Here is a 13,928-nt window from a genome sequence, read left to right as displayed (position 1 = left end):
TATATCTTATTACTTTTAAAAGAGCATTGGCATCATGCTGAGTGGGGACCTATTTAGCGTCATGTATGTCTTGTATTTTCTTTCTTTCAATTCTTGTATATTTTATTCACGTAATACCCAAACTATAGTTATATAAGTAGAGCAACCCGTTCTCGGCAAAAGTTTAATGGCAGAACAAAAGTTTCCCTTGAAGATGGACAGAGATGGACAGACATTGCGAGACCAATTACTTTTGTTTAAATCGATTTATTTACATCGTATATCTCGGAAAAGGTTTTAACGACGAGAAGCAAACGATCGATCTCGATTGTTCTAGAGCGATCTTTCGGCTCCGTTTCCACCAGAGCTGTGCAAGGATGTGTTGCGTTGCGAGGAATATGTTTTTCATAAACCAATAGTAACGCCTCATTTACCTAGCCTCGCTGCCCTCAGCCTATTTCCAGAGATGTGCTGTGCGAGGATATACCGCATATTAAGCGTTTCTATTGGTCTCGCATCGCATCTTTGGTGGAAAATTTAACTCTGAGAAAACGCGTCTTTTCGTTTTTTAGGGTTCCGTAGCCAAAATGTCAAAAACAGAACCCTTATAGTTTCGCCATGTCTGTATTTCTTTCTGTCCGTCCGCACGCGGCGTATATTATTAAGACTACGTTTTGTAAATGTAGATTTTGAGGAAAGTTCACATCTACGGAAGATGTTTTAAAATTTTAAATCAATAAAAGCACTTCTTAGACTGAAATAAACTTTAATGTACGTTACAAATATTACAAATAGTTAAAAACGGAAATAATATTACATCGATCCTAAACTAACACATAGAGATACAAATATGATAACAACACAAGGGCTGTTATTAGAAGAGAGGCTCATGTATTTCTGATACTCTTTCATAAAGGGTAAGTATTTGATAATCATGTTGAGGGTTGGGGTTTTGTCCAGGGTCCTGATGGGGCTATCCTGAGGGGCCGGCGGGTCGGGATCCTCCCGTGAATCGGGGTACTCTCGTTCGGCCCGGCTTTTTCGTTGGGAGTCCCGAATAGCCTTAAGTCTTTTCAAATCAATATTTGGCGCGTTAAGATCTTGGCTCTCGTCTTGGTTCGCGTAATCTTGGGATAAGTCTTCCTGCCGTGGATGACCAGAATCCCTTCTGAGCTCGCGACGGACCTAGTGGTATACGAACATTATTAATGCAAACTGAGACATGGATGCACAGAAAAAACAGAAAAAGAGACCAGCGCTGGGAATCGAACCCAGGTCCTCAGCAATCCGTGCTGGGTGCTATAACCCCTACACCACCGCTGGACAACTGCTGCTGGTAGTTTTTGATATGGTTTCATATTTCACGGGAGTAAAAGTAAATAGATTGAAAAAATACAAAAACATAAAAACCAATCATATTTTATATTGTATAAATAAATTTCAGGACTGACCATTGAACTTGGCACCCATTTAGAGTCAAAAATCAAGGCATTTTATCATAATATTGAACATGGCTCTCATTTCACATTTATGTTTTGATGGAATAAAACAGTAATGCCAATAGACGTGCCTGTCATCTTGAAAGTTCGACTTTAGCGACATATTAATTTGATTGAAACTTGTTTAAAAATTGATAGACTACTTAGGCTGATGGTTACACCGCATATACACGAGGCTCCAAATTAGAATCGAATAAAATAGAATGGAATGGAATAGAACGGAATGGAATAGGATGGAATAGAATGGAATGGAATGGAGAGGTGTGAAATGGAATAGAATTTATTAATAAACTGTATACAAAATCATAGAATTATGGATTAAACGGTACCTTGCCGGACGTTTCACCTGCAGAGAGAGTTTTTTCTACATGCTCCAGCGCATCTTGCAGGGCTTCGGCGGTTTGTGCTACGAGTAAAAAAAACATATCAGTATCCTTTAACCCCCGATGCAAAAAGAGGGGTGTTATAAGTTTGATCGCTATATGTGTCTGTATGTCTGTCTGTGGCACCGTAGCTCTTAAGCGGTCGGACCGATTTGAATGCGGTTTTTTTTATTTGAAATCAGGTTTTTTAGAGATGGTTCTTAGACAGGTTTCATCAAAATCGGTCTGGCCGTTTTTGAGATATTGAACTTTGAAGTGACAAAGTCGCGGGTTTTCCAAATTTTTGTTGGTTACGTTAGTTAGAACCTGCTCTAGGGTAGGTGCTCACAGCCAATAGTGAATATAATTGCATGGAACGCTAATTTTCTCTTTATAAATTTAACACGATACAAAACTGGAAAATAAGGTTGAAGACGTAAAAATTATTAATATCTATTAAAGAATAAGAAGATACGAACGATGAAGTTTGTATTCCATCTATTTCTCTAAAAATGAATTTAATGTTGCCTCTTTAAGTCTTTGCGTTATGACGTCAAGACATTAGGTATCTAAGGCGTGGTATTAATGATTATATCACGGAAAGGAATGTTTCGAAATAATTATGATACTTCAAATAGCGAATCTGCTGTGTTAAAAATGTATTAAATACGTTGTGAATATGTTGTGTGAAATACTTTGACATAAGTCATTAAATAGGTGACGTTGTAGATAAAAATATGTTTTAAATTAATTTAAACGTCGTTGAGTTTCTTGCCGGGTTCTTCACAACAGAGTTTTTTTCCGAACCGGTGGTAGTTTTTTTTTACATTCATAAGTACAAAGCTAGTCGAGGTAGCGATAAATAAACAAACGTCTCTGAGAGTTGCTAGGCAAGGAATCAACAGGGAGAAACCTTGGATAACTACTCTAAGAGACTATAGTGGTGTGAAACATTCTAGTAGAGACAAGGTCATAAAGATTGCCTCAAATTTTTACAAGTCCTTATATTCTGATCCATCTCGCGACACCCATAACTCCAGTTATAGCTGCTCTAATAATTTTCCTTGAGAATAGTCAAAAATATCCTACTACCCCATATTTCCAACCTATTTAACACTATGTTGCAAACTGGCTCAATGCCTCAACTTCTCTGCCATTCAGATATAATATTATTGCACAAAAAGGCGACAAAACCGACATAAATAATCATAGAGCCATTAGCTTCGTGTCCCACTTGTACAAACTGTTCACTAGAACCCTCCAGAACCGGATCGGCCCACTACTGGATCAACGCCAACCCCCAGAACAGGCTGGTTTCCGACCATCATTCTCCACAATAGACCACCTTCACTCCCTAAACCAGGTGATGGAAAAAGCCAATGAGTTTAATAAGCCCATTTACTTGGCATTTGTTGACTACAGCAAGGCTTTTGACAGTGTTAAGCATAGTGCAATAATATCTGCACTACGTAGTCAACAGGTAGAGCCTACCTATGTTGAACTCATTGGCGCAATCTATCGCAAAAGCACAGCATGCGTAAAACTTCATTCTCCGGGTCCTACTTTCGCGATACAGAAGGGAGTGAAACAAGGTGACCAAATTCTTTCACTTACGATTAGACGGAAACTCTTCATTCATTTTGCTTAACTCTAACAATCTTAACAGATGATGGTTTTTAATATTCTCTGCTTCTGTCCTTAAACTATTCGAGACTGTGATGGAAGGATGCACAGCTAAATTTTGGGTGGAAGATACTTCTTCTGCAATTATACCATAAACACTGTTAAAATCTTGATTATTTTGATTATTTTTAAACAATCTTTACTATACAGACCAGTTGAATACAATTCCAACTCTGAAATGGACATTGTTGTTGATACTACTGCATCCTTTAAAGTAGTTTTAATGTCATATTCTGCAGTAGTCTCTGAGATATCTTGCTCTTCATATTCAGCATAAAGATCCTTTTCATTCAAAGTAGCAGTTTCAACTGATCTTGTGTTTGCATCTGTAACAATTGTATCATCATCAGTAGCATGCCATTCAACATATTACAGATTACTCTCACAATTCTGCGTGTCACTTACATCCTTCCATATATGGATCTTCTAGTTCCTCGACATCATATGATTTTGGTCGTCCAACCATACTTAACCTCGTAATTAATTTGGTTGTTTTGGGACGCCTGTTTTTATGCTCCATTTTCGAAATCACTTTAGTAGTCTCTCGAATACTATTCCGAGCTTTGTCGATCTGTTTATCATCTTCGAAAATTGTAGATTCAATAATATCTTGCTTGTATGTAGTTTTGAAGTATGATTCAGTAGTTACAGGGTGATTCAGCGTAGCGATTGCCATGTTGGTTAAATATAACTCGTCAAGACTGCCGGGGTGCTCCAGTAATTGGTTACGTTCTATTTCGAGAACTGCATTCAAAAGTGACCGTTCCTTTAAAGTCATATCGTTTGATGGACCAATATTGCTTGTAAGGTTTGCTAAAAAATAGGTACATAAATTGACAAATCCTTTAACGAATTTAACAATAAAAACACTGTGGTTTCCTTTATATTGAATTACCTGAATGAGTTCTGGGATGAAAAAGATTTGATCATTAAGATTAATAACAAATAACATACATTTTCTTTGAAGATACACTCACAATCCTACTTATATTATAAATGCGAAAGTTTCTGTGTATTATTTCTTCACGCTACAACGGCTGGACGCATTTGGATGAAATTTGGTATGTAGCGTAGCGTTGGTATGTAGTGTAGGCGGTCCCGATATACCCACGCGATAGGGATTAAATCTTGAAATTTCAACCGTTGGGTTTAGAGTCATGAAATGTTGGTCAGTTGTTCTTAGCACAACCTCAATGAAGACCACGATATAAGTTTTGGGAATTCAAAGGGAAATTTCATAAAATCCCGGAATTTCAATTATACCAGATTTAATAGTTTACGCGTGCGAAGCCGAGGGTAAACTCTAGTGTTTAATAAAGGTTCACTAATAATTTGCATAAATTCCAATGTCATACTTTCGTTTCCTATTAGAATCTTGAGAAGAATCATAATATCACCGATTTACTTTTTTCATATATTTTTTCGCATACATGTTCTGCTATTTAATATTCTGCAGAAGTATATTCGGCGAAAACAGTGCTGCTGTTTGATATTCTGAGAAATGACTATTATTCGAACTGATAATTATTATGCAAAAGTGTCATTCGGCTAAAAAAATTATATTGCGAAGTGTATTTCGGAGAATCTATTATGCAAAATAAAGGGAACCAGTTACTTAATATAATATAGTAGGCTAAGGGGCTATTTCACCACCCATTGATTAGTCTTAACTGATGGTTAAATGTGATGCCATCTCTATCTGTTTTGTTCGAATAGACGGAGACGGCATCACATTTAACCGTCAGTTAAGACTAATCAATGGGTGGTGAAACAGCCCCTAAGTCTTATTTGATGTACTTTGTGTTGTTGTTGTGGCACTTAAATATATTCTATCTTAATCTTTTTTGTATTAACATCCTTATATTACCTTCACTTGTAGCCAACTGACATAAACTGAATATTAGAACTCGACTTTTACCTTAGCTCTGTTGACAATTCTATAAACAAGTGGTACCTACCATTACCAAAAAAAGACGTTTGAAAACGACATTCTTAGGTTAGGTTATAATAATTTACTTGTCGTCTTTTAATATAATGAGCCATCATCATCAGCCCGAAGACGTCCATTGCTGAACAAAGGCCTCCCCCTTAGAACGCCACAATGAACGACAACTCACCACTAGCATCCACCGGTTCGTCAGTCCACCTGGTGGGAGGCCTGCCAACGCTTTCAAATACAATTAACCTCTACCTAGCAAAGAATATTTTATACAGCTATATCCCTTTTATATCACTAACACTGTGGTTTACTTACGCTTTCAGCACAAGCTGAGGCACAGCTGACTATTGTATGCAGTCGCTTACGCCATGAGCGAGCACAGGCTGGCCCACAACTCTCTGTAGTACGAATACTTACGCTGTGAGTAGCCCCGGATCTAAGGGGGGGGGCAAACCGGGGCACTTTCATGGGGGCGCCAAATCCTTGAGACAAGAAATGAAGAAGAAAAATGATACTCATTGGCAGTTTTAACATCCATATCTGTGGTTTTAACAGTTTTTATCAAACACTGAAGGGAGGGGGCGCCACCATCAAGGTTTTGCCCCGGTTCGAAAAAATCGTAGATCCGGGGCTGGCTGTGCTGACCTCAGCTCTATGTAGTAGGTATTTGATTGCTTACTCTGTGAGCATGGAGCCACAGCTCACTGTTGTATGCGGTTAGTTACGCTGTGAGCACAGGCTAGACCTCAGCTCTATGTAGTAGGTATTTGATTGCTTACTCTGTGAGCATGGGGCCACAGCTCACTGTTGTATGCGGTTAGTTACGCTGTGAGCACAGGCCACAGCTCACTGTTGTACGCGGTTACTTATGCTGTGAGCACATATTGGGCCTCAGCTCTCTGTAGTATTTGATTACTTACGCTGTGAGCTTACGCTGTGAGCTTACGAGGGCCACAGCTCACTTACTTACGCTGTGATACGCGGTTACCTACCCTGGTTGCACAAGTTGGGCAGCTGCGTGTCTCGCTGCGTGTGCGTGGGACAGGCGGCGCCGGGCGCGGCGGGCAGCCACAGCTCGCCGGCGGGACCGCGCGGCGCGAAGTTGCACACCAGCCGGATCACGGTGCGCGCGCGCTCGTGTACGTAGTCAGGAGACTGGCCATTAATCATAATGTTTTAAAATTTCGTTGTTGACCATATAACTATTACCACAACCGGAGGCGGTATTGGCTAACGTTTCTGACGCTCGCGAAAGCAATCAAATGACAGATTACGCATACAAAAACTGTCATTTGATTGCGATCGCGAGCGCTAGAAATGATAGGCAATATGGCCGCGGAACTTATTACGCTAACAACGAGTAATAATAACTTTCACATTAATCAATGTTCACATGAAGGGTAGATGTTCAACAAATTTTAATACTTAGGTACTATGGTCTACCCATATTCATCAAGTATTGTGGTATTAGCTGATGTTACAGATGTACAAGTTGCGGGAAGTTTCCAAAAAGTTGGAAATGTTCTCGGAAGTTGATGGGAATTTTCACAAGATACTTAGGAAATTAAAATTTAAGAAACGGAAACTCTCAATCCCCATACAAAATTTTGAGAAGTATCCAAAATCATATATGAAAAATTCCGCAATTTTGAAAAGTTTCCTTTGACACAGCAGTAGCTGATGTCAGTGTGTAGATTGAAGCGTTACTTTGAGAGAGCCCATGTTAAAATAAATAAATTCAATTTACTTCCCCGCAATATAATGCGGTCAAACTATGCAAAATCGCTCTTGTGTAAAGTTGTAGATGCAGTTCAACTAGACCCGCAACTAAAACCACTACTACTAAATACCTACTCCGGATTCGTGTTTCAGGTTTCAACTCTGTACGAGGCATCTTCAGCGGATGTTAAAAATTCGACGATGAGGTGAAAAACAGCTGTTGGTACTTGTCTCTATAATATCGAATGTTTCATTTCCCAACTGTTTCACATGGAAGAACGTTTTTTTTTACTTTAAATACTTCTGGATTGTCATAAAACTAACCTAACCCAACCTATAGGTTTGTACAGGATAGTCCTGAGTAGTTTACAGTTTTAGAATCAATTACGAAAAATATTTTCAGTGAAAAGACAGAATCCGAGCGCGCGCTTTTTCAAAGTATAATCTTAACTTTGCGCTTTTTTGTGATCGTACGTAAGAACTATCAAGACCCCCTCCCACCCCCTTGTATGAAAAAATAAGACATGGTCGACCCCCCTCCCCCCCCCCTAAATTGTCTTACGTAATAAATGAATGGCCCCTTATTGGTTCATGAAAAACACATTCCCGCAACACATCCTCGCACACCTCTGGTGGAGACGGAGCCTTGACAAAGCCTTGGCAGGTGGGGATGAAGTCAAACAGCTTGTATGTTAACTGAATATACTTCAGTTTAAAAACTGAAGCGAAAAGAATGGCTGAGCTGAGTTGCGCATGCGCTTATATAAAGTCAAGCAGCGCCCTCTACAATACTTAGAACCAAATTTATTTAAAATCACGCCCTCTGTGGGTCGTGTCTTAAAGCTTAATTGCTTTCTAGCTTAGGTAAAAGGATCTAGCGAGTTAGTTATGAAAGCGTCACTTAGATGGCGCTTGAACACCTACCGTGAAGCGACTGCGAGCACAGCCCACCATGAACGTATGCGCCCAAATCATCTGTCCGAAATCGGCGTACTTATCGGAACTGTTGGATAAACAGATATAGTTAAAAGAATGGATCACGAATTTGTGCCTGAGGACGGTTTACCGGTGGACACCATTTAATTATTTATTTATTTGTTCAACTAACATCACTAATTTTGTTAGAAAAATAATCCTGAGCTATGTTAAGTTACGTTAGTTAAGTTTAAGGGAGTTTAGTGGACGAGTAAAAGCACCTTTTCCGGGTTAAGTTGAACTGACTACCGGCCCTTTGAGACATTGATAGGCTCGTTTTTTGAAGATCCCTAAGTTGTGCTGCTCCGGGAATGCGGTCCCAGGAAACTGGTTCCATAGTTTAGTCGTTCGTGGGAAATAAGTTTCGCTTAAGTTCTTTATAAAGAATAAATTGTTCATTGAATAAAGAATTCTAAGAATTTTGAAATAATGTCCAAAATAACAAAACAGGTCACCAACGTCTAGGTCTTAAACGCTAATTTTGTTAAAAAACTGTCAGGACTCAGGAGGTGAACGGTGCTAGATTGCCATCCACAAGAAATGAGTTTCTTGATAACCTATTGACTTACGGACTCACCTGACGTATGTAGTGACGTTCCCTTTGTACTGGAGCCCCTGTAGGTACCACGTGTCGACCATGGACTCGGGCCGGAGCCCGGGCGCCTCGCCCACCACCGACGATACGCACTGACCCACTGTTATTGAAACTAAAAACATGCTCGCTTTAGAGGACTGCGTTTCAACTAGAGTAGAGATATACACACCCTGTATTGTGAGGAGGAGGGTGTTTGTCATGAACCAATAGAAACCCCTCATTTATCTATCCTCGCTACGCTCAGCTGTTTCCACTGGAGCTGTGCTGTGGGAGGATAGGTAAATTAAGTGTTTCTCATCTCTGTAATAATGAAATCATTATTTATTCTATTTTAGGTAATTTGGTAACCCGTGTAATGTTCTACAACAATTAAATGAATTTGAATATAATTGCATTTTTTTAAATTAAATTAAATAATAATTAAAGTAAAAACAATAATAAAAAGACATTACAACTGTAAAAAAATGGCGTTATAAAAGAAACACTGGGGTCCTGTGATGATTTCTACACAGGGCTTTGTCTGTCACGTCCAAACCCCAGAACCGATTTAGACAAAATTCGGTATACAGGTAGTCCCGGGGAAGGACATAGGATAGTTTTATCCCGAAAAATTGCAGTTCCCGCGGGATAGCGATAAACGAATTTTACGCAAACGGAGTCGTGGGTAACGACTAGTTTATATTACTAGTAAGATTATTAGTTTGTGATATATTTACAGAGATCGCGACAGTCGTCGTGCTCCTCGGGGTTGTTGGGCGGCATGCACTGGTCTGCCCACAGTTGGGCCTCGCGCGCTAGCTCGTCCACCCAGTGCTAGGAAACACCGTCATCAGTTCAATACATCCGTAATAACTTGACCAAATTTGATAAGTTGAAAATGCCCATCTCACATGGTCATTTTGAGGCTCAATATTAAAAAAAAAACAACCAAGAGCGTGTCAGACACGCCCGAGATAGAGTTCCGTAGCCTTTACGAAAAAATTAAGCAATATTGTTCTAGGGACTGTATTTTGTACAGAATCTTCCAGTTTTAGGTATATATTTTCCCAACACCCTTTTTTTTTTTCAAAAATTGTTTGTACCATTTTGCCAGCATCGTTGTTACATCAGCCATTCCTATTCACATGTGCACTCAATCTCATTACCGTGTCACTATATCCGGAAAAAAGCGATACTGTAATTAGTAATAAGACTGAGTGCACAGATGAATGAAAAGGCCGGTTGTCCATTCTCGTTTATCTGTGCACTCAAGTGCAATTACCGTGTCACAGTTGTGGGAAAAAAGCGACACGGTAATTAGTAATAAGACTGAGTGCACAGAGGAATGAGAAAGGCCGGTTGTCCATTCTCGTTTATCTGTGCACTCAAGTGCAATTACCGTGTCACAGTTGTGGGAAAAAAGCGACACGGTAATTAGACTAGTGCACAGATCTGTGGCACAGATGAATGGGAAAGGCCGACATATATCCGTGCAAAATCACAGCTTCCTAGCACTAATAGTCTCCGAGCCAAGTTGCGGCCGGGCGGAGACACAAACAGACAGATATGGCGAAACTATATGGGTTCCGTTTTGCCATTTTGGCTACCGAACCCTAAAAACTAACTAAAAGGTCCAAAGGTCATCTTGAAACTAAACGGCTAGTAGGGGCGGTTTCAGACTAGTGTTTTATTCGCGCGTATAAGCTCGTTTTTGGAAGCGCGATTTAGTTTTTTTCGAGCTTTGAACACGCAGGTATGAGCGCGTATAGGTAGTGCCACGAGAGTTGAAGTGAAGTAACAAAAGGAGAATGAATAAAATAAATTAATGAATGTCAAAATCCCGCTGCCATTACTTGGCATGTTCTTGTGTGTGTGACCTCAATTCTGGTGGCACTACGTATAAACTCGTTTCGGTTTTATCGGCTTTAACTAGCACGAATTAGGCGCAGCCACACAGAAGAGACGTCGCGGGGCGCGTCGCGACGGGGCTACGTCTCGTCTCTTCCGTCTAATTCAAAAATTCAAATTCAAATCATTTATTCAGTAAATAGGCCGCAATGGGCACTTTTACACGTCATTTTTTAAACTACCAGCGCTTTCGGAAAGACCATCATTGCCAAGAAGAATGCGCCGCAAGAAACTTGGCAGAAAGTCATTTCAACATAAAATAATTACAAATAAAATACTTAAAAACTACAGTATAGAATTAAATAAAAAAAAAATACAAAATAATAATAATATTACAGGGATTTATGGGGTCCCTTAGTTACAAAACTAAACACTAACTATTATCTACGTTCAGTGGAAGTGTAGACTGCTTCCACCGTCATAAATAAAAAAAAAAAACTGAAATTTACATTTCATTCATAAAGCTTTTGGATTCCGAAGGCAAGTCTGCTTTGGATCGCGACGTTTCTATACATTTAGTATGAAGACTGATTAGAGGGGAGCTGCGGTTGAAACACGCGCCCGTTCCACGTTTGTGTGGCTTGCGCCTAAATGCTTAAGTACCGTAAACTGCTTCTACTTTGCCTTCTGGCCCCAACATTGCCTGATACGGTTTAGAGTCGAAAACTTAGCACCCTTTAGGTTTTTAAACTTTTATCCCCCCCGTAATAATAATTCCCGTGTAGATAAAAGCGTACAACCTATAAGAGTGCTAAATTATCGACTCTAAATCGAGTCAGGCAAAGTTGGGGCCAGAGGGCAAAGTTGATGCAGTTTACGGTATGCCAAATACGACCGTAGACGACCAGAAAGAATCGCTAATCTAAAGCAGCGTGTTTTTCATTAACCGATAGAAACTGATTTACCTCGCCTCGCTCGGCTCAGCTGTTTCCACCAGAGATGTGCTGTGCGAGGCTTTGTATTTGTTGTTTGTAAATTAAGCGTTTCTATTGGTTTATGAACTAACCTAACCAACAAAAAGTTGGAAAGCCCCCGACTTTGTCACTTCAAAGTTCAATATCTCAAAAGCGGCTGAACCGAGTTTGATGAAACATGTCTAAGAACTCGCTATAAAACCTGATTGCAAATAAAAAAACCGCATTCAAATCGGTCCACCCGTTTAAGAGCTACGGTGCCACAGACAAACACACACACACACACACACACACACACAGACACACATAGCGGACAAACTTATAACACCCCTTTTTTGCGTCGAGGGTTAAAAACACATTCTAACAACGCTAGTTTGAAACCGTCCTAGGTAGAACAGCGTCGCGTTGGGCTACCAGCTTGAGCATGTTCCCAGCAGTGGGCAGCCGCGGGAGCTTCCCGCCGGCCGCCTCGCTGCGCCGCCGGTTGAGCCGGGCCAGCACGCGCGTGCGCTCGTCGTGCGTCAGCCGGTCTTCGATGTAGCCCACGCAGTCAGTCGCGGGACCCTGAAGGGGCGGAATGAGAACTAAAAGACCGGCGGAATATCGCTAGATGGCGTTAGTATCGTGAGATTTTTTTGACGTTGCGGTCTTGCTTGCAATTAACTCATTTAGTTATTATTATAGTATACCTAACTAGTTTGGAGTGACAGTGAGATAGCAACTTTCTATACGAATGGGCCAGCTCGACCGGGTTACTGCCTACCACACTCCCACAGAATACCGGCGTGATATAGTAGTTTGCTACTGTTTCGTACGGAGTGTGGGAAATCCGGAGGCTTAACTTAACGAAAGAAAAAAAAAATGAGTTTGTGGTGAAATGACAAAACACGCCTCCATTCTTTTTTCATGTTCTCCAACATATAACGAAACCAGTAATTATTATCAATTTTCTTGAACAAATCTCTCAACAGAAATTAGGTTTGGTAAATTTTCAGTACTTTGAAGGACATTTTCTCCAAACAGGTTGAGTTTGGGCAGCTAAAAAAAATACGTGTCCGTTATTTTAGACTATAACATATATCAAAATAAATCAAATCAGAGTCGGATGGGTACCCTTCCTTGTTAATGTAACACTAATATACAACTATACCTAATACAAAAAATACGTAAGTACGAGTACAGGCATACGCGAACGTAAAAGGTGATCATTTCGCGAAGCGAGCGCAAGACGAACGAGCTAAAATCGAAACATACGGCACCGGCGGCAGCGCAGCCTTGACTTAAGAAAACTTAATCCTCCTTAAATTATCAGTGTGTGCGTGCGTCGGGTGCGTGCGTACCGGCGCCAACCGGCGCGCACGCATTTAAGCCGCGCGATGCACTTTTGTTCGTAGTGAGCCTACTTGTTCTCTTTTAGTATGCTTCTATGGGCGTGTACACGAAAAACAGGGTCGGTATTATCCGGACCGGTAAAGAGTGTCACCCGTTGAAATGCAGCATTTTTTTTTTTTAATTTTGGCTATACTAGACGATTGAGCCAGCGTGATGTCGATTACTCTCAATAAAAAAAAAGAGGAAATGAAAGAGGCAGTTGCTATTCCTTGAAAGAGGGAATCACAAAGCAAAAATATACAGTAAAAAACTACTAACTAATGAATTGATACTATTATACAAGTAGCGCAAAAAGCATACACACACTGTCTCGAGACCCACAAATAGGCGGCAAATTCCGGCAGAGAATAAGTCGATGTCGGAGAAACACCATGAAAATAATAAATTGAGAATACGAAAGTATGTAGCCTTACATGGTATTTGCAGAACGTGTGTTCATTGGTGCCTCCACACATCTTGGCGCCGCAGTATTTGATGCTACCCTCCGCAACCGACAGAAGCGCCGCTACCACAATAGCACTGCGCATTTTGTCTTCACTTCACCGTTTAATTTTAGTCATTGTTATGTTTCGGTATGTATTTACGATTTTGATGGCAGTAAGATTGACAGATGTCGGAATTGTCATAGCGTGAGTGTGGAACGCTTGTAGAACGTGTAGAAGTATGTCAATTAATAAATAAAAAGTTGCATTACAACCGACAATACCTTCTGACACTAAGAGCGTCTTCACATTATCCGATCCGATATCGGTATCAGACGACGATAGACTACATCCGATAGCCGACACCATGTGCTGCTTTCACATATTTCCGGAAAAAGCGTTCCGATTACTTCCGATACGGCTGGCTCAACATGGCCGCCACCTCAGAGGAAGGAAACAGGTATAGGTCTATGGCCGCTACGCATCGAGCTCTGCGCACACAGAGACAATTTAGATACACGCATAGCACACATACAAACTTTATCGTCCGACACCTACGGGC

General features: G+C 40.5%; 1 protein-coding gene across 1 annotated transcript; it reads right to left on the bottom strand.

The window, feature by feature from the left end:
- Positions 1-728: 728 nt before the first annotated feature.
- Positions 729-13,575, bottom strand: LOC141427102 (uncharacterized). Its single transcript, XM_074086333.1, has 11 exons — positions 13,358-13,575; positions 11,967-12,116; positions 9,468-9,564; positions 8,734-8,863; positions 8,106-8,184; positions 6,455-6,617; positions 3,929-4,336; positions 3,676-3,849; positions 3,455-3,601; positions 1,808-1,884; positions 729-1,164 (listed from the first exon to the last, which is right to left on the bottom strand). Exons 1-11 carry the CDS (start codon positions 13,469-13,471, stop codon positions 793-795), a joined length of 1,911 nt encoding a protein of 636 aa, XP_073942434.1. The 5' UTR covers positions 13,472-13,575; the 3' UTR covers positions 729-792.
- Positions 13,576-13,928: the final 353 nt, after the last annotated feature.

The sequence above is a fragment of the Choristoneura fumiferana genome, chromosome 4 (genome assembly GCF_025370935.1).
Source record: "Choristoneura fumiferana chromosome 4, NRCan_CFum_1, whole genome shotgun sequence".
Lineage (NCBI taxonomy): Eukaryota > Metazoa > Arthropoda > Insecta > Lepidoptera > Tortricidae > Choristoneura > Choristoneura fumiferana.
This window is presented reverse-complemented; position numbering and strand designations above follow the sequence as displayed.

Excerpts from the sequence above, each read along its gene's own strand:
- LOC141427102 (XM_074086333.1), bottom strand. The coding sequence starts at position 13,471 with ATGCGCAGTGCTATTGTGGTAGCGGCGCTTCTGTCGGTTGCGGAGGGT. Across the intron at positions 9,565-11,966 it reads CTGGGAACATGCTCAAGCTG|CACTGGGTGGACGAGCTAGC; the intron begins GTAGCCCAACGC and ends GGTGTTTCCTAG. Across the intron at positions 8,864-9,467 it reads CGACGACTGTCGCGATCTCT|TTTCAATAACAGTGGGTCAG; the intron begins GTAAATATATCA and ends GCATGTTTTTAG.